Here is a 23,924-nt window from a genome sequence, read left to right on the forward strand (position 1 = left end):
GCAACACCTGGAAACTCTCGACCCGGGCTTCGGCCGTGACCTTGCTGGAGGTGTCCGTCGAGAACTCCAGCTGCTCGCACTCGTCGTCGGAGAAGAAGAAAGCCCTCTGGCCCGGCAGGAGGCTGTCGACAGTGACGTTCCAGCCCTCGGGAATGGCGGTGGTGTAGCAATCACCAACCTCCGAGCTGGACCAATAGCCGGTCGTGACAGTCCAGGCGGAGGCAAGGGGGAGGAGAGCAAGAGCAGAGAACTTCATCGTGCTTGATTATATCTTTGACGGAAGAAAGGAAGAGTTGGATTGGGTTGATGGTGTAGGACATCGGACTTGGGATGGACTATTGTCCGCTTTATAGACCGAGTAGATGGTCTAGGTGTTCCTATGCAACCAGAGGTATGCCTGTTTCTGGGCAATATACATGTCGTTAGACATTCCGGTACGGAGGCATGTTGCACAGGGGATGTGTTCTGATGAGATTAGAACATCTCATCTGCGTAGAATATTGTTATGCAAGGAGTAGTTCATGCTGGAATGAGGTTGTTATGGACTTGAAGAACAGAAATTAAGGACTCCATGTACTACTGAGTATCATGCGCTGCAAGCATCTGATATATATCAAACAAGATCCCGCTGGTCGAAGGCCCCAACTGATTCAGCTCCGTGATCCCCGTCCCTGAGATGGGAAAAGGGAGCCTGGGATGCGGCAATAAGGACGGATCTCTCATCAGCTTGAGGATGATCACCACTGACTCCATCATCACGATATAGAAGGTACATAGTGAGGATCTGGTAATTGACCAATTCGCCGTCGGCATATATTAATGAGTAAGAGATGAGAATCATCAGACCGGCAGTACCGTACTCAATAATGAGCACCCAGCCGCTTGAATGCACAAGAATCCAACCCGGGAGTCAATACCGGAGACGAAAAAACAACTTGCGAGTAACCAGAGGGAATTTCACGCAATTATACGCCACAGTCTGCTCCGCCAACGGCTGGCGGCGTCCTAGGTAGAGCTGTAGATCAGACAGGGCAAAGACAGGAGTCTGTATCCATTACGATGAGAGCAGAATCCTACTGGGCAGAGGCAGGTACTGAGGAATGGTCGGCGACGGTCTTGCTCAGGCTCAGAGCTCCATCCACAATGCTGATGACGGGGTAAATAATCACGGTCAGAACGTTGATATCGAAACAAGCTTCCCAATCTGGAGGGTCTGGCAGATCTGAACTCGGCGGAGATGGACGGGAGGATGGGAGAATCCAGGAAGCCACTACTCTCCATCCATGGGGATATAAGACATAAATAAAGCTGATCAACCATGCAATGTGAGTCCCCGGCTGACCAGAAAGCTGTGAGGACACCGAACGGATGTATTGAACTTATACAGCGCCTTGTGTAGCGAAGCCATGGTGTGAATGACAGTATATTTGGTCGGCAAAAGATGGACTCATCCGTTAGTTGCCTTGAACTGAGGCTCAAGTGCTGTGTATTTGACCGTATGAGCATTGACAGGAGCACACTTGAAAAAAAAAAAAATAAAATAAAATCTACGAGTATACAAGGCATTGCTATATAGAAAAGACCAAGTGAAAAAAAAAAGTGAGGATAAAAAAAATCTCCCCGACTGGGAGTCGAACCCAGGTCTCCCGCGCTTGTTATCCGGTGGATTGACAAGCGGAAATCATGAACCGTTAGACCATCGAGGACTTGGTTAAGAAAGGCTCTTTATTCTGCTCTATCATCCACAAAACCAATGCAAACCATGCAAACCCTTATCATTTCTGATCCATCCAAAAAAAAAGTTGAGCTTCATCTTATCCAGCCATGACCCGCTAATCCACACCAGAGCTCATAAGGGGGATGTCCTCACTCCTCGTCCCCAATCTATGTCTCTCGTGTGTCTTCCCCTCCGACCATGAGCTCTTCCAGTCTTTACGACCCCGAGGAAGACGACGACGCATCTACATCTAACTCCGACATCGACATCGATCCCAACCAACACCACGCACCGCCAGGCCCGGAGCAACATCCATCCTTTCGCATCCGAAAACGAAAACGAGGCACCCGCGACCAAGCCATCGAACAGCTCTACCAATCCCTCCCGCGCCAATCCGTCGAGGCGTACGCCGCCCTCTTCGCAGAGAACCAAACCGCCTCCGACGATGCGCCGCCCGCACCCGCCGCCGTGCCCGCCACGGGCGAGAGCGAAGCCTGGCACTCCACACAGCACGGCGTCGTGACATGGACGTCGCGCGAGAAGGAAATCCTGCACCAGATCCTCGAGCGGCGGGGCGTCAACGGCGTCGCGGAGATCGCGCGCGCCGTGGGGACCAAATCCGAGCTCGAGGTGCAGGAGTACCTGCGGCTGCTGCACCGGGGCGTGGAGCGGCAGCACCTGCACGACCGGCACAGCCGCACCGTCATCCTGGGCGAGGTGCCGGCGGCGACGGAGATTAGCGCGCGGTGCTGTCGCGCGCTCGATCCGTACGCGACGCTGCTCTCGCTCGCGGACAAGCAGGCCGAGGACGTCGCGGGCCAACGGCGACACCACCACCTGTGGATTGTCGACCATCAGACCGCGGAGAAGGTGGAGGCGCAGCTGGACACGCTGCCTGACGGGGTGGCGGCGGGCGGAGATCTCCCGCCGTCGAGCGTGTACACGAGCGCGCGGCTGCTGAACATGAAAATGTGGGTGCGGCTGTCGGAGCGGTGCTTCATGAACTTCGGCGGCGACCGGCTGGACGACAACTGGGTGAATGTGGCGTATGCGGAGGAGACGCCGTCGCTGACGGCGGACGCGTTGGGCGAGTTCTACGCGCTGGCTGTCAGTCTTACGCGGCGGCTGGTGCATTCGGCGCTGTTCTTTGCCATGGCGCGGCTGCGCAACATGCGCGAGACGGGGAACCCCAAGGCGCAGGTGGTGCGGACGCGGGACGTGCATGCCGCGCTCAACGTGCTGGAGATGCGGCGCGACCGCGCCGACTACTGGGTTGGCCTGGCGCGCCGGTGCAGCCTGGAGGTGGCGGATCTGCGGCATCGGGTCGGGTGGGAGCCCGTGCCGCTGAGCTACGATGAAGTCGAGGGGATTCTCTCCGGGGAGATCCCGTTTGATACGGAGGCCGTGGCCGGGACGAGAAGCGCGTCCAGACAGCGGCGGCCCAGCCAGACAGACGATGAAAACGACGGCGAGGACACCGGCGAGCGTCACAGCGAGGATGAGTCCGAGCCGGGCTCGGAGGCGGCCTCCGTGCTGTCTTCGCCGATTGTATCATCCGACGAGGAGGAACTCCCCGCGGATCTTGAGGAGGAACACGCGGAGCAGGTGGACGAACAGGCCAGCCGGCGCGAAGAGCGACGTCTCTGGGAGATGATGGGAAGACCCGTGCCGGCGTCTGTCGCCGTCGAGATAAAAGATGAAGACGAGCTCGAGTCGAAGCTCCAGAGGCCGACTGGCGAGCGCAAAACGAAAGAGGATCTTGTCAGCTGGCGCGACAGAACCCTCTACCGCAGCGAATGGGAGGAGTACGGCCATGAAGTGTTCGATCTGTACGAGGAGATGTCCCAGGATCGACGCAAGAAGCGACGGGTCGCGGCCCCCGAGACCGCTACGACTGATCCCATCGAAGACTTCAACCCATCGCCGCAAGATCCAAACAAAGCTGATCCAGCCTCAAGAGAGGAGAACGATGGGACCGACGCTCCCGACGATGGCATGGATATCGACCCGCCGGAACCAGAACCGTCCCACGCCCACCCAGGCTGCGAAGACGAGCCGCACCACTCCTCCGCCAGTGCTGCGTCTGCAGTCGACTCGGAAGAGTCGAACCACCCACCCTTACAACCCAAACAACTCAGCAGAGTGCGAAAGACCGGAAACGATAATGAAGAACTGAGTTCCTCCAGTCAGGATGACCTCCTCCCCCCAAATCGAGCGAATATGGTTGTCCGAAGACAAAAACGACGACCAACCGGCAGCTAGTTGACTGGCCTCGTCGATTTCGATTATATGCGCGATACCTGCATTGCTGGCGTTTCATGATGTGACGATATGACTGTCTATACGGATGTTGGATCATCCTTTCCTGTACTATGTTATATAGATTCCTGTAACAAGATCCATTTATCTCAATCAGAACATGAAAGAAACCCGAGAACGACCCCGGCACTAAGAAAGAGATAGACACGTAAATAAGAAAAAGATGACTGAACTAACTCCAAACAATACGCCTTTTCCAGCTGTTCAAACAAGACGAACCCAAACCCCAGCCTGAACATCCATCCAACCGCCGCTCCTTCGGTCTCGTATCTCCGGCGCCTGAGCCTGCAGATAGTGTACAATACATGATGGATATTATAAAAGTAACCAGCTAACTCTCGCCACCTAAGTCGTAAGATGTCTCATTTTCTCTTTTGCACAGTGTAGAACGTGATCGTCTATTGCAGGCCTCACAGGTCAAGAGTCTTGTAGTCGGCACCCGTCTCGGCGCTCAACGGCTGCACATCCGCTCTCATATCGCCGACAGGTTGGAAGTTATAGCGGTTTCCAAGACCAGCAGTGGCGGCGTCGGCAATCATGTTGTTCGTCTCCTCGCCCGGACCTCTCAGGCTGACGCTCTGGAGGGTGTCCTGGACTTCCTTGACCCGCTTCTTGAAGGCCATGCGGTCGAGGAAGAGCTGCTGGCGCGCAAGCTCGAGCTCGCGGCGCTCGGCCTCGATGATCTCCTCCATCTCGTTGAACTGCTGCAGCTTGAGCTCGAACTTCTGGAGCGTGACGTTGACAGCGGCAGAGACCAAGCGAGTCATCTCGCGCTCTTCGTGGGAAGCGAGGGCACCGGCGCGTGCAGCAGAAGCGGCGAGAGCCACGGTGGGCAGAGACGCCTTGGGCTGTTTTTCGGCCTCCACAACCTCACCAGCAGGTTCCTCGCGGGTCGAGGCGTCCACATCCATAGAGTCCTCGGTCTTGACATCCGCAGTGCCTTCCTTCTCCTTGCCCTTCTCCTGACTCTTGTCAGACTCAGGGACCTTGTCGAGTTGCTTTCGAAGCTCCTTGCGGATTTCTTCCACAGAACGGCCAGCCGCCGCCGCAGCCACAGCGGGCTCGGCCATCTGCGCCAGGAAGGCGACCACCGACAGAACCGGGTTCTCGGCTTGGCTGATGGGGTCACGGCCGCCCGCCCGCACATCGGGAATGTCTTCAACATACTTGTCCTCGATTTCGAGTTGCAGGAACTTCATCACACATTCCTCCTTTGTCCGGGTGCCAACGTGGTTGGCAATCTGCTCCCAGTTATCGTCAAAGTTCTCCAGGCCTTCAAGCAGGAGGACGAGTTCGGAATCGGACCAGGGGGCCTCCTTATCGGAAGCGATCGAGTAGCCGCTATCTTCAAGCTTGACGAAGTCGGACGCGTTATGGCTAGAGGGCATCCGGCCCTGCAGGAAACAGTTCGGGCAAAGATCGTATTTCGAATCTGAGGCCGCGTTTGCGGTCGCCGGCGTCGACTTGGCGTAGTGGAAACGAAGGCGGGTGCAGTCGATCCCGCAGGAGAAACAGTTGAACTTCCTCTTAGGTTCCTTGGACGCGCTCTCCATCGCTTTGGTCGCCGATTCACCCGTGGTCCCGTTAGCAGGGGAACCATCTCCGTTCGTCTGCTTTTCCTTGTCCTCGGCGGCAGGGGTGACCTCCTTGCCCTTATCGTCATAGACGTTGCGCCGGATCTCCAGGTTCAGATCAGCCTTGGACGCGGGCGTAGCCGAAGCAGCACGGTCAGTAGCTGCAAGAGGCTTGCCTGGCTTGACGAAATGGTTCGGGCCAGGCTGGAAAGGCTGAAGACCGCGGGGAGTGTCCGCGATAACGCGAAAATGTCCAGTGAAGGGAGGTCCGATGTTGGATGGGCGCGTTTGGGGGTCGACCTAGATGGATTAGCCTTGGACTCGCAGGGAAGGTCAGGTCACCCACCTGATAGTTAATCAGACCCCATTGCTCAAGGAAAGAGTGGACACGCATGATCGCGCAAACATCTCCAGCCAGGTTACGGCGGCACGCCGTTACCGTCAGATACTCGATGGGGTTGAGGCGATAGGTGTTGATCATGAAGTCACGGTAATCTTTGTAGACCGCGGGGGTTTTGCTCCGGTTTCTGCCGTTGAAGAACTCTGCGAGAGCCTTCTTTTCGATGGGGTGGATGGTGTGCATATCGAACCACGTCGAGTAACTGGGCAGGATGATAGCATGTGTTTGCGAAACGAGATGTGAACGCGCGGAGGCTTCGATAGATGACTTTTGCGCGGGCTGGTCCTCGCCAGCTCCTTCTCCACCAGCAGAGGCAGCAGCACCATGGGTCGCCTCTTCACCTTCATTTTCCTTCTTCGTCTCGGTTTCCGTGCCACCCATCTCCTCGTCTTCGGGCTCGCCATCGGTGTTCTGAGGCTTCGGAGACGCAGGAGCATCTAGTGGATTATCAGTTCCCGAAACATTCTCTCCAGGCGTTTCTTGACGCGACTGCGATTCTGGATTTGTGATTGCAAATGTTGGCAAATCCCACGTCTGTCATGTCAGGGGGGAGATGGAAGGAGGTAAGGACCTACCAGGAGCATTCACGATATCACCGGGAGCATCCTGAGTCGTAGACGCCTGAATATCATCGGCAGCGCCGCTCGAGACCACCTGGTTCTCTTCCATTTCGGCGGAGGGATGTGAGCTGGTCGCAGGTGACGGCGAACAAGGGTCTGGGCTGATGGGCGAGGTCAACCTGGGGAAGGGGGTGCACACGCAACCCTCTAGTGATGGAGCTTTCGACAAAAAGAATCAGCGGCGATATCTGCGGGGAGAAAGGAAACGCGCGCGACCAGGAGGGACGCAATGGGATGGCGATGGGATGATGGGCTGGAGAGAGAGACAGACGGAGCGGGAGTCGCGACACGGACGAAAACTCGCGCCAAGAGTCACATGCCACTAACCCGATAGGGTTAGTCTAGTCTAGTCTTTCTCTTCCTCTGTATCTACCTACGAAGTACCTCCTTCCACAGATCTTACGTCGGATTATACAATTTAACCAGTGGATTTGAAATCATCAATTGCTGTCATCATGGCTATTATCGCTAACACAGGTTTCCCCTCGAACTTTCTCCCGAATTGCGTCCTTAGTGCGACTGGTTAGCAATGGCCTCCTCTCTATCTTTCAGAGCCTTCGCAACCGCAGGCCGCGCCTGCACGCGCTGCAACCAGGCGTTCAGGTTGGGGAAATCCTTCTCGAGATCAATTGCATCGCCGGTCAACCTCGGGACAATCTGGTACCAGGGCACGAAGGCAGCGTCGACAAAGCTGTAGCGGCCCCCAACCAGGTACTCGCTCTTGGCGAGGACGCCGTCCAACACACCGGACACACGACGAATCTCATTCAGATAGCGGTCCTTGGCGGACTGGACGGGTTCGGAATGGTACCTGGAGAACCAGACGAACTGGCCGAAATAGGGACCTTGGCCGCTCATCTGGAAGTGCAACCACTGCTTCGCCTGGTAGTATTCGGGCGAGCCGATCTGGAAGCTGATCTTGTTGTCCTTGTCGTAGGTCTCGACTAGGTATTCGACAATGGCGCCGGATTCCCAGAGGGTGATGCCGGTGTTGGGGTCGTGGATGGCGGGGACACGGCCATTGGGGTTGACGGAGATGAAGGGCTCCTTCTTGATCTCGGAGAAGTCGACGAACTTGTGCTCGTAGGGGATGTTGAGGTCTTCAAAGACCATAACCGCCTTCCAGGGGTTGGGGCCGGCGGCATGGCCGTACAGGGTGATGGGCTTCAGAGACATGATGGATGCGGTTGCTAGAGAAACGTGGACGGGGTATCAAAAGGGTATTAAGATTGAGCTTATAAGTAGATAGTGGAAGTTGGGGGTGAGTAGAAGCCGACAGAGGGGCACAGCTGGATGTTATATATCGCGGAAATGCAGTAGTACCATTCCGCATTGTGAGGAGCTTCCCCCACAGACCCATACTACGGAGTAGTTACTTGCCGACGCTGACAAATTGGCTGTCCTCGCTATCTCCGGCGCCGTTGTGTCTTGAGTAAGGAGTTGACCTTGCTGATCTTGTGGGTTGATCGAATGGGTTGGAATTTCGCGGATGTTCTGCTCGGTAATGCTTTGCTTGGTAATCCTCTCCACATGGTCAGTGGGCATTATTTGTACAAGTATGTCAGATATTATTCAGCACGAATATCCTCCGATCCTGCATGAATAATGCTGTCATGAGATGCTCTTGTCTGTTGGTATTTCTGTAGTGTTCTCTGATTCTAACAGGGTAGATTGGTAGTCAGGTTACCCTGTATCCCCGCGTCGGACATAGGGCAGAGCCGATGCTTACTATATATCCTGCGCACATCTGAGATATATAGCTGGTTCACTCCAGGAATGACGAGAAGCAACTTGGAGATGTCTTGGAATTTGCCCTGAAGACCCGACATGATTCATGCAGGTGGATCGTGATCTGGAATATATCTCAGCATGATCGACACATGGGCCGGGGTATGGCCCGGGTATCTCTATGATATATCAAGAGTAAGTATAGAGCGCCTACCATCGGAGTTGAGCATACCGAAATTCTTGCTTCGAGGCTGTGAGGTATTCCCTGGACAGAGTACTCAGAGTACTCAGAGTACAATGGAGTGAACTGACAATTGACTAGGTCCCGCCCTTATAACATCTACTCCGTCTACTCCATTCCGAATTATAAACCCTTCGACGGGACCAGGCATGCCGAGCTTCCTCCCTGTTCTTCGGAGTGCCATCGGGGTTCGGCGTGCGCCTTGGAGTCACCTCGAAATCACCGTCGAGTCAACCTCGGTATGCACTGGAATACTCTGGATACACAGGATGGAATGACCAAGCAATCTTCGCCTTTATCCCGATCAGGCGTTGTTAGCGATGGTGAATGTCGTGCTTCAGACTGGATTAATCAGCCTGTCGTGGCCATTGGCCCATCCACACTTTTCTGTTGCGGGAACCGACTTTGTGAGTCACGCTATAACACGCGCAGATTAATCTTGCCTGAACCGGAAATCCCCCCTCTGAAGGATCTCAGGCAAAACTCTCCAACAGTGGATCTATCTGCTATCTACGGAGCAAGTGCTGTACAGGCTAAAGGAGATGCAGGAGATGTCGTGGCAGCCGTGGGGCATCTATCCCTGCGCCTCCACACCGGGGTCCCAACTCAGTGCCCGTCTTAGAGCCGCCTGACGCAGAAGCCACAGTCACTTAAGGGCGCAGTGTTACGACAACATCTAGAAGCCTTGTCAGGCAGAAGAGCTTTCGTGGCATGTGTTCTGCCTAGCAATCGTGTGCTATTCCGTATAGGAAATGCCGCCAATGACATCCCCGTCGGGGCATCAGATGAACCCCCAGATGACAGACAATGACAGACAATTCCTCATCCACGGATCAAGCTTCGAAGGTCCAGAATTCAAGCAAAAACGAAGAAACCATCCGTTTGGACGAGCGCGGTCCGATGACGCTAGTCGAATCTTCCAGCCCTGATGATTGCAAAGCAGGCTCGTGTTCCCACGCCCTACGCTTCTTGGTATTCCCGCTGTGGCTGCGACACGAGCCCCTATTGCGGTATGGTGACTCGTTTCGCAGGCTCTCCAACGCTCTCTATACTCTTCTGGGACATCGACGGGGATGATTGTTAAGCATATTCTCGCGAGTGACGTATTTGTTGTGTCGAATGCGTGGGTCGTCGTGAAGAATAGTATTTTTTTTTACTCCGAATGCCGTTAGCACGGAGTCGGTGTATGGACGAGGGTACCTGTCCAGAGTCATCGCAATGACTAGGTCTGGATGGAGTCGTCTATATAAGACGTCTGTCGTCCGCTCGAATTGAACTGATCCATCAACTGATTCATTATTGTCTGATACTCTTCTATCCATCATCCCGTGGTCTCATTCCAACTACATACTTCACACTCATACAAACCTTGCAACCTTCCAACTACTCAAACAACCAACTAAACAAACAACCAATTACCTCCTCTCCTCAACAACATTGAAACCCTTCTTCAAACACCAGAATCCAATCTTCAAACCCATCAAAATGCTCTCCAAGTCCACCCCCGCCGACGCAAAGTCCACCTACTCCGTCTCCTCGACGGCAACCACCCTCAAGGGCGCCGAAGCCCCCTCGAAGAAGTGGTCTCTCCTCGCAAAGAAGGAACCCACCACGACGAAGCCCACGTCTCTCAAGACCGAAGCCGCGGCGCGTCATAACGAAGCCATCGCCACGTATCTGGCCTTCCGGTGATCGCATGACGGGTCTTGTCCGCTGCGAGGGAGCTCGCAGCAAGGGATACTCGATAGTGTCGGCGCACCATATACATATCTAATACGACATACTCCATGGACATGATATCACGGTCCCATCGTTATAGATGGTTGTTTGGTTATTTGTTTGGGTTCTTTTCTTTGGCACTGCTTGTTTTGCAGGGATGGAGTTGGGATAATAAAACATCAATGTTCTGGTTTTCTTTGGTTTTTGGTTCTGTGACTTGAATCTTTCATTATAAAATCTAATCTTGCTTCATCTTATTGCTCGTTGTCTTGTCGATTGGCTTCTGCAATTCATGCCAGCAGCTCTACAATATATTTATTAATTTACAAATGAAGTGATGCAAACTTGACTCCTTCACCGTAATTCCAGCGCTAGCATAGTACTCATTAGATAGAAACCATTATATACTAAAACCCAGCCAGTAACTCGCTCATCAAGATCGGCTTGCGCACGGCATTCGAAAACCCATCATGATACGTCACCCACGCCTTCCGGCCCGCCTTCGACGCCTCGCTCTGCACCGGAGTCTCCTGCGAGCTGTCCGGCTGTGGCGCCGGCTCTTGGACGATCCTCCCAAAGAAGTCGCGCTTCACGCCAGCCCCATATTTAGCCGATTTCTTCCCAGTCTCGTCATCCTGGCCATCCGCCGGCTTCCCCTTCGACGTCTTCGCGAGCTTGGACGATCCCAAGGCCTCAGCTTGCTTGCGCACCTTCTCCTTGCGGAACTCCTGGTCCAGGACCTGGCGGACCGCATACCGAACGGGGCCGGAGCTGCTACTGGCCTGTGTGCTTCCTTTCATCTTGGAGAAAGATATAAGGGTGTCTAACGGTCTGTTGCGGGCTATCGTTAGATTGTCTTCTCGCATCTTCTGGGTTCAACTTACGGTTCCATCCGGTACACCCATCCACCGTGCGCGCCCTCGTTTTCAACGCGAACGCGCTCAAACGTGACGCCTAGCTCTGTCATGACCCGCACTGCGGCCAGTACGAGAGCTCGCTCGCTTTCCTTCCGCACGCTCGCCACGCTCCGTTGTTCTCCAGCCCCACGAACAACCACCGGCTTCACATCAGGAGACAACATTCGCATGATGTTAGGAATGAGATCCGTGACGAGGCAGTCGGTTGACCGGAAGAGGCGGAGGAGTGGAGCAGAGAACGAAGACTGGAATCCTGTGAGAATGGCGCGGTTCTGCTTGAGGGACTCATTCGCTGTATATTCCGCTCTTGGTCCAGAGAACGGATGTTCTTCTTCTTCCTCGTCCTCAACTTCGTTGTGATTCCGCTTCCCGTGCGCAGATGCAAACAAATGATGGAATGCAACAACCGACTGACTGAGGTATGGGGTTAGCTCCCATTCCTGGTTCGAATAGACCTTCGACGACACAGAGTCGTGAAAGTGAAGCCATTCATAAGCGGCGTTCGGCTTGGAAAGGAACGTATCGTCTTGGAATGTTTGGAGAGGATACGAGGTAAAGCAATCAGTGATGCAGCGATCATGTTCGCCACTAGCGTCGACCATCTCCCGCAGACGGTTGATAGCATGACGCTTTCTCAGATCTGCGACACCCACTGGAACCTTTCCGCTGCCGTTATCGAAAGGATCAACAAACGTTTCAGTGCCAATGGAGCTGTCGCTGAATCCTGCTCCTTCTGCGAAAACCCTCTCCACAATGTCGCGGACGCCTCCACGGTTCAGCCCCTTGAAGAACGAACCGCTTCCGGTGGTGTCGCTGAGGACGCTTTGTTCTAGCCATCTTCTCGTCAATCGGCACGATTCCGCGCTTTCGTATTTCAGCTTGTGCGCCACCCACTCGGCTGCCACTAGGACGCTTCGAATATCGCCTTCTGCCGTGCCGCTATTTCTGGTGCCGCCTTGCTTCCGACGTGCAAGACCCCAGGAGGCCTCACATAGACGCCTCACTCCGTCATTGTCCGCTGGAATACCTTCCTTGGTGAAGATACTCCTCATGCGCGAAACAACATTCTCCAATGGGGCCTGGCGGACGTGGATCATCTCAGCAACACCAGAAGTCCGCAGCGGCCGTAGACTAGGGTGATAGACATCGTTGCAGACTAACACCAGCGGACGAAGGAATCGGAAATTGTCGCCCCTCTTCCTCCTGCCTGTTGGGTTCTGCTCAGCCGAACGGGACGAGTTCTTCTGATCGAGGAGGACGAGATCAATCAATGCTTTCATGAAACCTCCCTCACCACCACCTCCAGTTCCGCTGACAACCCCGTCAACCTCGTCGACAACCACGCACACAGGCCGGCCTGCTTTTCGCACTTTGCGATCGCCGATCTCCACATTCATGCCCTTGACGTTCTCAGTCCCAAGGGCGTCCCTGATTCTCCCTTTCACGACATCCTTACTCCGTTCGTCGCTAGCATTAATTTCGAGAACTTCGTAGCCGGCCTGCCTGGAACACACGTGCGCCAATGTTGTCTTCCCAAGTCCTGGTGGGCCACACAGCAGGAGGACCTTTTTGTGGATGCGCTCCTCCTCTTCCTGGTTATTGCCAGCCTTCTTTTGCTTCGACCTGGCTAGATTTGGGAAGACAATGGGTTCCCAGCCCTTCAACCAGCGTAAGACAGCCCGGTGCGTGCGTTCGTCCCCAATAAGCTCGGTGAACTTGCGGGCACGGTATTTCTCGGTCCACATTGCCGTGGCATGTTTCTTGCTTTTGCGATCTCCGCTGGTTTGTTCAATCGAAGGCTGCACAGCGGGTACATGAGGTCTGGGATTTGATTGCTGGGAATCCGCAGCAGCTTCGTCCAAGAGTCGATGGATATCGATGCCATAGTAACTTCGTTGAGCTCGTCCTGGGGCGGTGGTAGAGCGACTAGCGACCAGTCTCTCGTAGGAAACCGGCGCGGCAGCCTTCTTCATCTGAACGTTATGTGTCTTGCCCGAGCAGGTCTTTATTGGGATTGATAGGGGCAGCCTCCGCGATGAGCTGGGAAGGGTAGTTGTCGACATATCTGGAGCTGGATTGGATGCACCAGCAGATTGGGACGGGAGCTGCGAGGACTGTGAGAGTCGCGGCGATTCTGCTGGCCTTTGGGCGGCAAAATGTTCGGAGAAGTTGAAGTCGCTTTGTATGTGAGCATCACCGAAAGCCTCCAGTTCATCATCGTCGTCATCTTCATCCAAGAAACCACCCACTATCTTCTGGCGTTTGGGTTCCGAGTCCTGGGGTTGGGCGTCATTCTTGCGCTTCTGAGACTCTGGCGATGGCGCACTGGTCGGGAAGGCCACTGGAGAAGAAATGAACGGCATTCTTGCGATTGGCGGCGAAGAGGGCAGGAAGACCACCGACCGACCGGGGGAGGTGATGTTATCGAGCTTGAGTTGCTGGCCGGGCTTTGTAGGCGTATCTGCTTCAGCGTCAGGACATTCGCGGCTCCCTCTTCCGCGTCCCCAATCCTCGTACCTGGTCTGATATCTTCGTCGCTTCGAAAAACGTCGGACAAATTCCACGCGCGATGCTGGATGACGACTTTGTTACGGAGATTCTCGGCTCGCTGAAGGTGCAGAACCTCGAGTTCGTCCGAGAATGGCTCGGAAGGCGGTTCTGGTAGATCGTTGACTCCCTCGGAGTGCAGGTGGATGGCTGGATCGAACGAGGGAGGAACAGATGGGGGCGAGGTCTTCATTAAATTGGTTGAGAAGATGCTTGCATTTGCCGAAGTGGTATTAGGGAACTGGTGTATAGGTATTCGAGTGCATGTCTGTCATGTAGAGATCAGACTACCAGAGTCCTTCTATCAAACGGTGGACGCGTTGAGACGCGCTGCAGAGGGCGCGCTAGTCCCGATTGGGAGTATAAGGGTTTTAGTGGGGGAAATCACGGGATCTGATAGAGCATCGGCAGTATCAATGCGAGGGAACTGCAGCTCAAAGCTCGAGATTGTACTTGTAGGCTTGATGCCGTCTAATTGACGCTCATAAGATCGAATGTGTGGTATATTGGACCTTCGTCTAACCCCTGAAAATGACATCATATAAGGAATTCATGATACAAAAATGCACAAAAGAAAGATCAGTCAGAGTACATCTACGCCTGGCTCTTCAGCTTCTCAGTCAACTCCGGGACCTTCTCGAACAGATCTCCCACGAGGCCGACATCGGCGACCTGGAAGATCGGCGCATCAGGGTCCTTGTTGATCGCAGCAATGACCTTGCTGTCCTTCATACCAGCAAGATGCTGGATGGCGCCGGAGATACCCGCACAGAGGTAGAGCTGAGGCGCAACGTTCTTACCAGTCTGACCGACCTGCAGACTGTTGTCGGCGAAGCCACTGTCGACGGCGGCACGGGAGGCACCGATGGCGGCGCCCAGCGAGTCAGCCAGCGGCACAATGACGCGGTCGAACTCTTCCTTCGACTTCAGACCACGGCCACCGGAGACGACACGGGAGGCGGTACCCAGGTCAGGGCGTTCCGACTTGGTCAGCTCCTCGGACACCCACTCGGTCAGGGCGGGCGCCTTGGGGTCGACGCCATCCACGATCTCGGCGGAACCGCCCTCGGTCTCGACGCCCTGGAAAGCAGTGCCTCTCACGGTGATGACCTTTGTGGGATCGGTGGACTGGACGGTAAGAATGGCGTTTCCGGCGTAGATGGGACGGACAAAGGCTGTGGATACCATCAGAAACAGGCTCATCGAGTTCAACGGTAGCTGCAATACGTACTGTCCTCGCTCTCAATTGCCGTGATGTCGGAAATCTGCTGCACATCAAGCAGAGCAGCCACCCGGGGCAAAAGACTCTTTCCGAAGGCCGAGTGGGCGCCGACGACATGGGTGTAACCGCCTTGCTTGATGTTCTCGACAAGAAGAGGGGCGTAGTTCTCCGGCAAACCCTAGACGCGGACGTCAGCATCCAATCAGCCTCACCAGCACCCAGCGAGGCCGCGATATCCTACCTTCTCATAGGCCTCACTATCCACAGCCACCACTTTGTCGAGGCCCTTGATCTTCGCCGCCTCAGCGGCCGAGGAGCCCTTGACGGCGTTGCCGGCCACGAAGGCAGTCACGGAGCCTCCGAGCTTCTGCGCGGCGGCAATGGCGGAGAGAGACGAGCCTTGGAGCTTGCCATCACGCTGTTCGAGGACGGCGAGGGTGGAGAGAAGACGGGCGAGCGCGGACTGGTTCAGAGCCCGCGGAGCAAATTGCGAGCGGACCGCCCGCAGAGCGGTGGAGCGAAGCATCGGAATCATGGCGGCGACAAAATATGCGAAGTCGAATTTCAATCGATCAAGAGCGAGAGCGCTGGTTCAGCCGACCGGTCGTGGCGTGGAGGCGGAGGGTTGGAAGCGGACGTTCACGAGGGACCGAGGGAGAGCCAGTTGGGGCTAAAGTAGTCATCAAGACCGGTGTGCTTCGAGCGGGCCGTGGTTATCGTCGGAGCAGCCAAGCACCCGCCGATCCTCGGACAACTCGGTTAATCCGCCAGCGGCTTCTTCAAGTACCTGTACGGAGAAGGCATTCAGCCGGAATGACTGGTGATCTCTATGTACTATCGCATGGTTTCTATAATTCTGGAATGGATTCTTCAGATACTAACTTTTCTTCTATACAAGGGTATTGGAAACACTCCCTGGTCAACTACTATAAATGACACGTGACTGATTGCGCCGCAAAACCCAGAGACTTGCAATGGAACAGATACAATGAATCAAATCAATCCCCGTAGAACACCAAATGGACTTAGTAGTTAGGCTTGTCTTCGAATGCTTTATGAAGTCGACTTTCTCTTCTTCTTGCCGGCGCCTTGTTTGCTGGCGGGTTCCGCTCCGTCTTCCAGCGCCTTGGCCTTCTGCTTCTCCAGCTTCTCTTTTCTGGCCGCGACATCCTCGTCGTCCTCAGTCGCCTTGGCCTTCTTAGTCTTCTTGTTGCCCTCGATCAGCGGCTTCTCTTCGTCGGCGACCTGCTTGCGCTTCTTGTTGCCCTTTCCATCCTCAAGGGCCTTGGTGTCTTCCTCGACCACATCAGCATCCTCCACCCACAATTCACTGGCCAACCAGATGGGCATGGCCATGGTGTTGGCTCCCTTGATGTGGAGAGCCTTGATATTCCTCCATCCCTTCGTAATGAACTTGTCTGTGAGACCCTTGACAACGGCCTCCACGTTCTCCGCAAGCTGTTGAGGCGTGAACTTGGCCGAGCCAACGCGGATCGCCGCGGTGGTTGCGGGGGCCAGCTGCACCGGCGCACAGCCCAAGGCCTTCTCGATCTCCTTGGCGACGATGGCAGGGGAGGCGAACGCGCTATCATCGTCCTTGGACTTCGTCTTGGGGTCCTTTTTCACCTTCTTGCCATCCACCTTTTCGATTTCCGCGATGCGAATCGGGATCGGTCGCTTGCTCGACTTGTAGAACACTTTGCCCAGGGTGTTGACCAAACGCATGATGATGCGATCGTCAGCCAGGAACACATCGTGCTCGGCCAGGAGCTGTCGGCGAGTCTCAAAGCTCTGGTATCTCGCCTTCAGTTTCGAGTAACCGATCACACGGTCGATGCGGGAGGACAAATGTTTGGGGAAGGAGGGGTCGGCGACAATGTTCTTCACCGAGCGCTGGGGGTCGGCGGTGATGAGGCAGATGCTGAGCGACGGAGAGGAATTGAGCGAGTGGGGGATGCTGATCTTCCCAGGCTTCAGGCGGTTCTTGTCCACGACGTGCTTCTTGGTGGTGAGCACGAGCCAGACGGCTTCATTGTGGAGGGGCGCATCGTCGTCGGAGTCGTCATCGTTGTCTCCAATGAGGGTCTTCTTGGTCGCTGTCTTTTCCTTCTCGTCCTGTTTCGTTTTGATGTGCCGGAGGAGGGCCGTAGAAGCTCTGGTGACCTGCGAAAAAAAAAAAGTCAGTTACTACTCAACGGCATGATATTGACGACCACGACAATGCGCGAAGGACTACGGGATTGAGATGTACCTGGTTGTCGTCGAGTTGGTAGGGGGACCCAGAGGTCACCTTCGTAGTGACTGCCGTAGAAGACACCATTTTTGCTGGAATGCTTGGTCTTTGCAGAGTCTGGCAGTTTGTCGTGATAACGGAAATCAAAAAAATTCACGGGAAGGCGGTGGGCAAATTTGTCCGGTCTTGGCGCAAACCTAGACTGCTGAGTCATCGGCCTTGCCGAATGTAGTAACTAACTAGATCTATGGGTATCTACTGCCACTTCTTGGAGGTTTCTATCACCCCGGGGGGAGTATGTGGGATATTGAAGGATGTACCCCTTTGTAGTAGAGGACACAAAGGCGGGCCCTTCTCCGCGACGAGTTGTTGCTCCTCAGGCAGTTGCTATTCAATGACGGGGCGCAAAGACAGAAGTATAGCTCTCCAGGTCTTCCACATTGTTTCTGGACGATCGGTCCGGACCTTGTCTTCAACCAATGACCACGCCAATCTCTGATAACTACCAGGAGAACTCAGAGGATACCTGGGTATTGAAAGTCAGTCAGGTGAGTTTGATATCATGGTTTTGCATGCCTATGGAAATCCTCAGCCCCTGTGCACTGCCCGACGAGGCTCAGCAAAGCACCTAATAGGCAGCCATGCGCCCAAATTCCCCCGGTCAATCACTTTGTGACATTCGGAGCCACTATTGGGCACGGCAAGAGGTGAATACGAGCAATGATGTGAATATGAGGACAGAAACTTAGTCAGACACAATGGCCGTACATTTCGGATACGAGGCAGGCTGTGGCTAACTTTATCGTATCGCCCGAAGCAGTTTTAGTTCCACGTCCAGTAGCTGATGATGATTCATTGAACTAAGCTTATGCGAATTTTCATACCGATCAGATCAGCTGTACCGGTGATCTACCTCGTATGGCCGTAATAGGAATCCAAGCTCGTATGGCCGTAATAGGAAACCGCACAGTTAGTTACTGACTGACGCCCGAGGGCTTATATAAAGGCATATCGTTAACACCAAATTTTAACCCTCACACAAATATCATAGCTCTGCAGAGGCTATTCTCATCATGAAGCTTCACTTTCTACCATTCCTTGCCACTTTGGCATATGCGGGTCCGCACTCGTGTCGGTGTAGACCACATCAGCGCTGCTGGCCCTCACCCCAGGAGTGGAATGCACTGAACCGCTCTATTGACGGAAACCTCGTCCCAGTGCGCCCAGTTGCAGCAGTCTGCCACCCCGCCGAAGCAGACAGCGACGCCTGTAAAATTGTCACCGAGCAATGGACCAACTCGACCTGGCGAGCCTCGCAGCCCGGAGCGGTGCAATGGGAGAACTTCGAGGCATGGCCGGAGCATAACGAAAGCTGCTACATCGAGAGCCCTCCCAACGTTTCCTGCGGTCAGGGACGCATCTCGTTGTACTCCGCTCGGGTCCAATCTGCGGCGCACATCCAGAAAGCCGTCCGTTTCGCCAAACAGCGAAACATACGGCTCGCCGTCAAGAACTCCGGGCATTGTTTCCTCGGCCGTTCGGCTGCTGTGGAGTCACTGCAGATTCTCACCCACGATATCAAGGGGATTGAGCTTGTCGACGACTTTCTCCCCGCGGGGGCCCCGGCGGATGCGCGGGAGGGCCCCGCCGTGACGATCGATGCTGGAGTCAGTCTGCGCGAGATGTATACTGCGGTTGGAGCGGCAAACAGGACCGTCGTAGGCGGGTCGTCATTTACCGTTGGCGCCGCTGGAGGTTACGTTCAAGGCGGCGGACATTCGCTCCTGGGGCCATTGAAAGGCATGGCGTCCGACAATGCACTTGAATTCACCATCGTGACCGCCGAGGTATGTCTGTAACTGCTTGTCTACTGTGCCTTTTCGTCTGACCTGCGTCTAGGGAGATCTAATCACTGCAAACCAGTACCAGAACGGCGATCTCTTCTGGGCCCTGCGCGGCGGCGGCGGAGGCACATTCGGAGTCGTGGTCAATGTCACTCTACGTACCTTCGACGAGGTCCCCGTCATGCTCACCAGCTTCAACATCACCACTGCCCACGGCAATCCCAGCTTCTGGGAAGCGTTGACGCAGTTCCACGCCGCAATCCCGGGACTGAACGACGCCAACGGCTCCGGATACTACTGGATCACCCCAAACGTACCTCTAGGCGGGAACGTCAGCGCCGCAGCGCTAACCGCCGGACTGACCTTCGCCAACGAGACCGACCCAGCCAGAATCGACGAGCTCTTCCGCCCCCTCCTCGACAAACTCAACAGCCTTCCCGGCATCAAAACGGACTACGCGTCGCTCCCACTCCCCAGCGTGCGTACCGTTTTCGACAGATTCTACCTCCTGGGCGACCACGACTCCACCGGCACGATCGGGCTTCTCGGCTCCCGCCTCTTCTCGCGCGACCTCCTCGCCTCCGCAGACGGCGCCGGCAGACTCATCACCGCCCTGCAGCGCCTCGAGTACCAGCCGGGACGCGCGCTGATCGGCCACATGGTCGCAGGGGGTGCCGTCGCCGCCAACGGGGCCACCGTCGAGTCGGCGCTGCACCCGGCGTGGCGGAGGACGGCGGTGCATCTCGTGCTCAGCGCCACATGGGAGGCGACGGCGACGCTTGAGGAGCAGGAGTCTGTCCGCGAGAAGGTGACGCACGTGGAAGTGCCGCTGTTGCGGTCGGTGGAGGGCGCGGATGCGATGGGCTCGTATCTCAACGAGGCGAACGCGTACGAGACGGAGTTCCAGGCGTCGTTCTGGGGGAGCAATTATCCGCGTCTGTATCGAATTAAGCAGAGGTGGGATCCGACGGGGGTGTTTATTGTCCAGCGCGGGGTGGGGAGCGAGGATTGGGATGAGGAGGGGATTTGTCGCAAGCGTTAGGATGTTGTTTGTTGGTTTTCTGCATAGCTGTCGTTTCCGTACCTCGGCGAACCATGGATGTCAGCTCATGGCTCGGCAGTAGCCGAAGAATATACTCCGTAAGAATGTTTATCTCTGTTTATCTGCTGTTGAAGAAAAACTTCCGTCTTGACCCTCGAGTCGCCTGGAGTCACTCCCTCACTTCATACTAGATATGGAGTAGAAATCGTACCATACGCAATCCACCCCGTAGTGTCATCGCGACCCGCACCAGATCCCACCTGGAACACGTCAGGGCTGAGGTGTTGCATCCGTTCACCGCTTGGCAGTGCCAGGAACTCCACCGAAGGAAGCCAGCCCAGAATGGACGCGCGGAACCAAGACTTCTAACGAGGGTAGGTAAAGGTATCTACCAAAGGTTGGCGGTACTATACAACATACCCGGTAGGGCATAGTGCGGGAGCACACCAAGCCAGCCACCTTGCGATCCCATCTCCACTATAGTTTGTACACTCCTAGGCTGCCGTATTCAGTCCCTCGAGTGCATTTTCTCTTTATTTCGCACGGCGCAATCGAACAAGGGCTCTACTTGATACTTTCCGCGTGTAAGTCCCGGGACAACTAGGCGAGATAGAGCCACGCAAGCGCGCAGAGGGGGGTATGGATATGGAGCCGTGATATCCGAGATTGTCTTTGCACTTATTGAGTTGGAGGGTGGATTCGGGTCGAACGGTGGGTCGCTGATACTCCGTATGCGACGACCTGACGACCTGCGCTGTGCGACAGATGCCCTCCAAAGAGCAGTGGGACGTTCATTAAAGAGAGGGGGAATAGGGGTTGGGGTAGGGAGTGGTCCATAAACTGGACTACTCCGGAGTAGGTAGTTAGGTACTATAGAGTCGCAACATGAGTGCTGACTAGTGAAGCTAGTGAACTGAATTATTGCGACATTCGTGATCGGGGAGCTTAGCTCGTGCGATTCCATGGTCCAGACGCGGCGGGAGGAGGAATAGGGGCATAGTCTGTACGGAGTACTCGAGATATGAGTCTGTATTGTTATTTTGGTGTCCTATAATATTTGTCGAGCTTTTATACTTATTAGAACAATTATTACTATTCAGCGGATAGGATAATGTGCAGTCTACTCCAAGTATCTGCTTCGAATCGAATCGAATCGAACAAAGCAGAGTTTGAACGGACCTTTAGCCAAAGCTTGGCCAGATAGCCTGAGGCACTGACCGCCGGCCGCGGTCAACGTCGACCAGCCATTATTGTGCTGTCTTGTTACAGGTACAGCCCAAAGACATGAAACAAACGAGATGACATCACGGGAAATGAAACGACGCAGCCAGAACCAATGAGATAATCCCCGAGAGGCACACAACATTCAGACCTACAGATGTAGGTAGGTACAGCGCAGATGAGAAAGGTGGTTGGTCCAACAGATTTAAAACACCCAGCACATCGTCCGCCGGATACCTTATCGGTCTGTCTTGCCTTGCTCAACGGTGACCCCTTGGCCGCAGCCATGTCTTAAACCGCTGAATCGGCAGGGTTACAGATGGAGGAAGCTGGGAAGAATGAATGTCTAGGATCCCTCGTCAGGCGCAATATCACGAACAAAAGGGATATTCATTTTTCACGGTCCAACCCCTCCAGTTTCCCGCGTTTCCCCCCAGGAGGCTGGATCGGGATTTGCAGGTACAGAGTACTCCTAGAAGCCGTGCAGAACTCCAGTGTCAGCGCCGGATGAATCGTGGGTCTCGGTAATTCGTCCAGGTAGGATGGAGACATGTCAGTAACTTTCTTTCCATGTGACGGAGATTTTTGGTTGTAGCCGCCGGGAGATGGATACGAGATGTCGGTGGCCATTTTGACAACGCCGCAGATTCCCGCTGTTCTGTATCGACTCTGGGAGTATCTGTGTCGAAAACCGAAGACATGATGCACGTCTTACGCCAGGGGCGAGGATCATCCTTGTCCTCTGTAAGTTGGGATGTTCATGATAGACATGGTTAACGGCTGGGTGCTCCGCAATGCAGGTTAGACTTTGAAGAACGCTGGGCAGGTACCAATTGCAAGGCAGAATCGGAGAAAAAGAAGAAAAGGAAAAGAAAAAAGATTTTGCAGCCAGAGTCTGGTTCCAGCGCAGATCTCTGAGGACTTAGTGGACGCTCTCCCGCGGAGGTACATATGGAGTAGGTATCGACGGGCTATGGGAAAGTAACCGGGTTGGGTTAGTAGTGCGATCAAAGTACAGTGGTAATGTTTGTCCTGTACGGAGTACTCCTACTGTACGTGTATGTCTACAGAGTATATGTATACTCCGTACACAGGTACCTAGGTGGGCAGAAAACGCGCAGGAAGGCCATTCCGTTCTGCCCCTCACCCCATCAACCGTTGAAGATTCAGCTGAGCCCCATGAATCCTGCAAACACGAACGGTCTTAACCGAACGAACCGATGGAGCGTCTGGTCCAGTCATCCGACTTAATAACTTAAACGGCGGTATCCTGGTCGACCTCATTGGCATTAGGAGATGGGAGACCGTCCGATTAATTAACGCGACCTCCAAAAAGGAAGACAGAGAGAAAAGAGAGAACGAGGTGAGCGCCAGTCAGGGTGAAGCGTCTGAAATTGCTAATAATACACCGACCAGTTACGGCGGGATGGGAGATGAGACATTCCCCTTGTGGCGAAGAGTGGGCCCATGATCCACGCGTGATTGGTGTGCCTGGGGGGCCCGGGAAAGTTTCGTCCCCATAGCAGACTGCCAAGATGCCCGTGCTGATTGGCCAGACCGGGCTCCGATGTAATTTCGGCAGCCGCCAAGCTCGGGTTCAGGAACAGGAAACAGACAAACAAGGCATAGTCGGTGTTTTCCTCGACAGGGGGGTTATTCAGACAAAAAGAAAAAGATGTTCCACCCACGCTCTGGCCGGAGGTGGACACGTCGTCTTGTCTTTATCTTAGTACAGCGTCGTATTTATTCTGTAGAGAGTAAGTAGTAAGGTATTATGGTGATTCTGCCTACTCCAGCGAATTCATGGGCAACACAGCGGTAATGGGTTCCACGGGCACCTTGGAAATCTACCGAGGGTTCCAGATAACTGGAGTATAGGGTAGGTATCTATATACAAAAGACATACTGAAAGACAGAAAAGAAGGCTGGAGGAAGGGCAACACGTCCACGATAGCGCCTTGTGGGCCTCGAGGGCTTTCGGTGGTGCCTGACATGAAGCAACACTTACGGAGCATTATTATTATTACTATGATTATTATTATTATTATTATTATTCTTTGTTGTCTCCACTAGTCAATCAGAATTCCCATCGGCTGCCTTCCCCACTCCACCTCCTGCTGGAAGGGTCTAACGAGTCACTACTGCACGCTCGCCACGGCTTGTCCCTCTTTAGCCCCTGGACCGTCGCCTCCCTCTCTCCCTCTCGCTCTCTTTTCCTCCCTTTCCCTCTCTTTTTACTCCCTGCGATCTCCCTCCTCCTCCTCCTTCTTCTCCTCCACATTCTCCCCCCCAGAGCGTTTCATTTCTTTGGGCTTTGCTCTTTGAGATTTCCTATCCGACCTGAGGGACCCTGTTCTCTCTCGCACACTCTTTTGGGAACCTCATCCTGTGATTCCGCTCCTTCAATCACTTTCTTATCCCACCCACGCTCTCTCGCCCTGCTGCGACTGCCATTCAATTCCTGTACAGACTTCGAAAACGAGCGCGCGCGACTGGTTTGCCGTCCCGTTGATGTACGTCTTCCTCCCTCGACCGTGTTTCTGCCCTGTTCTATGCCCACATTCCTTCTCCTCTCCCCCC

The 23,924-nt window shown here is 54.6% G+C and overlaps 7 protein-coding genes and 1 non-coding gene across 8 annotated transcripts; 2 read left to right on the forward strand and 6 right to left on the reverse strand.

Moving 5' to 3' along the window:
• Positions 1–1,616: 1,616 nt before the first annotated feature.
• On the reverse strand, positions 1,617–1,706 carry ATEG_10477. The gene has a single exon. It is a non-coding gene; the product is annotated as a tRNA-Asp (tRNA).
• Positions 1,707–1,915: 209 nt separating this feature from the next.
• On the forward strand, positions 1,916–3,893 carry ATEG_06382 (uncharacterized protein; the record flags this gene model as incomplete). The annotated part of the gene is made up of 2 exons (XM_001215560.1): positions 1,916–3,546; positions 3,683–3,893. The coding sequence occupies 2 exons, from the start codon at positions 1,916–1,918 to the stop codon at positions 3,891–3,893; spliced, it is 1,842 nt and encodes a 613-aa protein (XP_001215560.1).
• A 553-nt stretch (positions 3,894–4,446) lies between these two features.
• Positions 4,447–6,594, reverse strand: rscE (putative RSC complex subunit (RSC8); the record flags this gene model as incomplete). Its single annotated transcript, XM_001215561.1, has 3 exons — positions 4,447–5,910; positions 5,957–6,544; positions 6,586–6,594. The coding sequence occupies 3 exons, from the start codon at positions 6,592–6,594 to the stop codon at positions 4,447–4,449; spliced, it is 2,061 nt and encodes a 686-aa protein (XP_001215561.1).
• Positions 6,595–7,140: 546 nt separating this feature from the next.
• On the reverse strand, positions 7,141–7,806 carry ATEG_06384 (glutathione S-transferase family protein; the record flags this gene model as incomplete). Its single annotated transcript, XM_001215562.1, has 1 exon — positions 7,141–7,806. One exon carries the CDS (start codon positions 7,804–7,806, stop codon positions 7,141–7,143), a length of 666 nt encoding a protein of 221 aa, XP_001215562.1.
• A 2,919-nt stretch (positions 7,807–10,725) lies between these two features.
• Positions 10,726–13,598, reverse strand: ATEG_06385 (putative sister chromatid cohesion factor (Chl12); the record flags this gene model as incomplete). The annotated part of the gene is made up of 2 exons (XM_001215563.1): positions 10,726–11,149; positions 11,203–13,598. 2 exons carry the CDS (start codon positions 13,596–13,598, stop codon positions 10,726–10,728), a joined length of 2,820 nt encoding a protein of 939 aa, XP_001215563.1.
• A 778-nt stretch (positions 13,599–14,376) lies between these two features.
• Positions 14,377–15,539, reverse strand: ATEG_06386 (electron transfer flavoprotein subunit alpha/FixB family protein; the record flags this gene model as incomplete). Its single annotated transcript, XM_001215564.1, has 3 exons — positions 14,377–14,957; positions 15,014–15,182; positions 15,246–15,539. The coding sequence occupies 3 exons, from the start codon at positions 15,537–15,539 to the stop codon at positions 14,377–14,379; spliced, it is 1,044 nt and encodes a 347-aa protein (XP_001215564.1).
• A 518-nt stretch (positions 15,540–16,057) lies between these two features.
• Positions 16,058–17,324, reverse strand: ATEG_06387 (uncharacterized protein; the record flags this gene model as incomplete). The annotated part of the gene is made up of 2 exons (XM_001215565.1): positions 16,058–17,167; positions 17,256–17,324. 2 exons carry the CDS (start codon positions 17,322–17,324, stop codon positions 16,058–16,060), a joined length of 1,179 nt encoding a protein of 392 aa, XP_001215565.1.
• A 986-nt stretch (positions 17,325–18,310) lies between these two features.
• Positions 18,311–20,123, forward strand: ATEG_06388 (FAD-dependent oxidoreductase; the record flags this gene model as incomplete). Its single annotated transcript, XM_001215566.1, has 2 exons — positions 18,311–19,084; positions 19,137–20,123. The coding sequence occupies 2 exons, from the start codon at positions 18,311–18,313 to the stop codon at positions 20,121–20,123; spliced, it is 1,761 nt and encodes a 586-aa protein (XP_001215566.1).
• Between the last annotated feature and the right edge of the window lie 3,801 nt (positions 20,124–23,924).

The sequence above is a fragment of the Aspergillus terreus genome, genomic scaffold (genome assembly GCF_000149615.1).
Source record: "Aspergillus terreus NIH2624 scaffold_9 genomic scaffold, whole genome shotgun sequence".
NCBI lineage: Eukaryota > Fungi > Ascomycota > Eurotiomycetes > Eurotiales > Aspergillaceae > Aspergillus > Aspergillus terreus.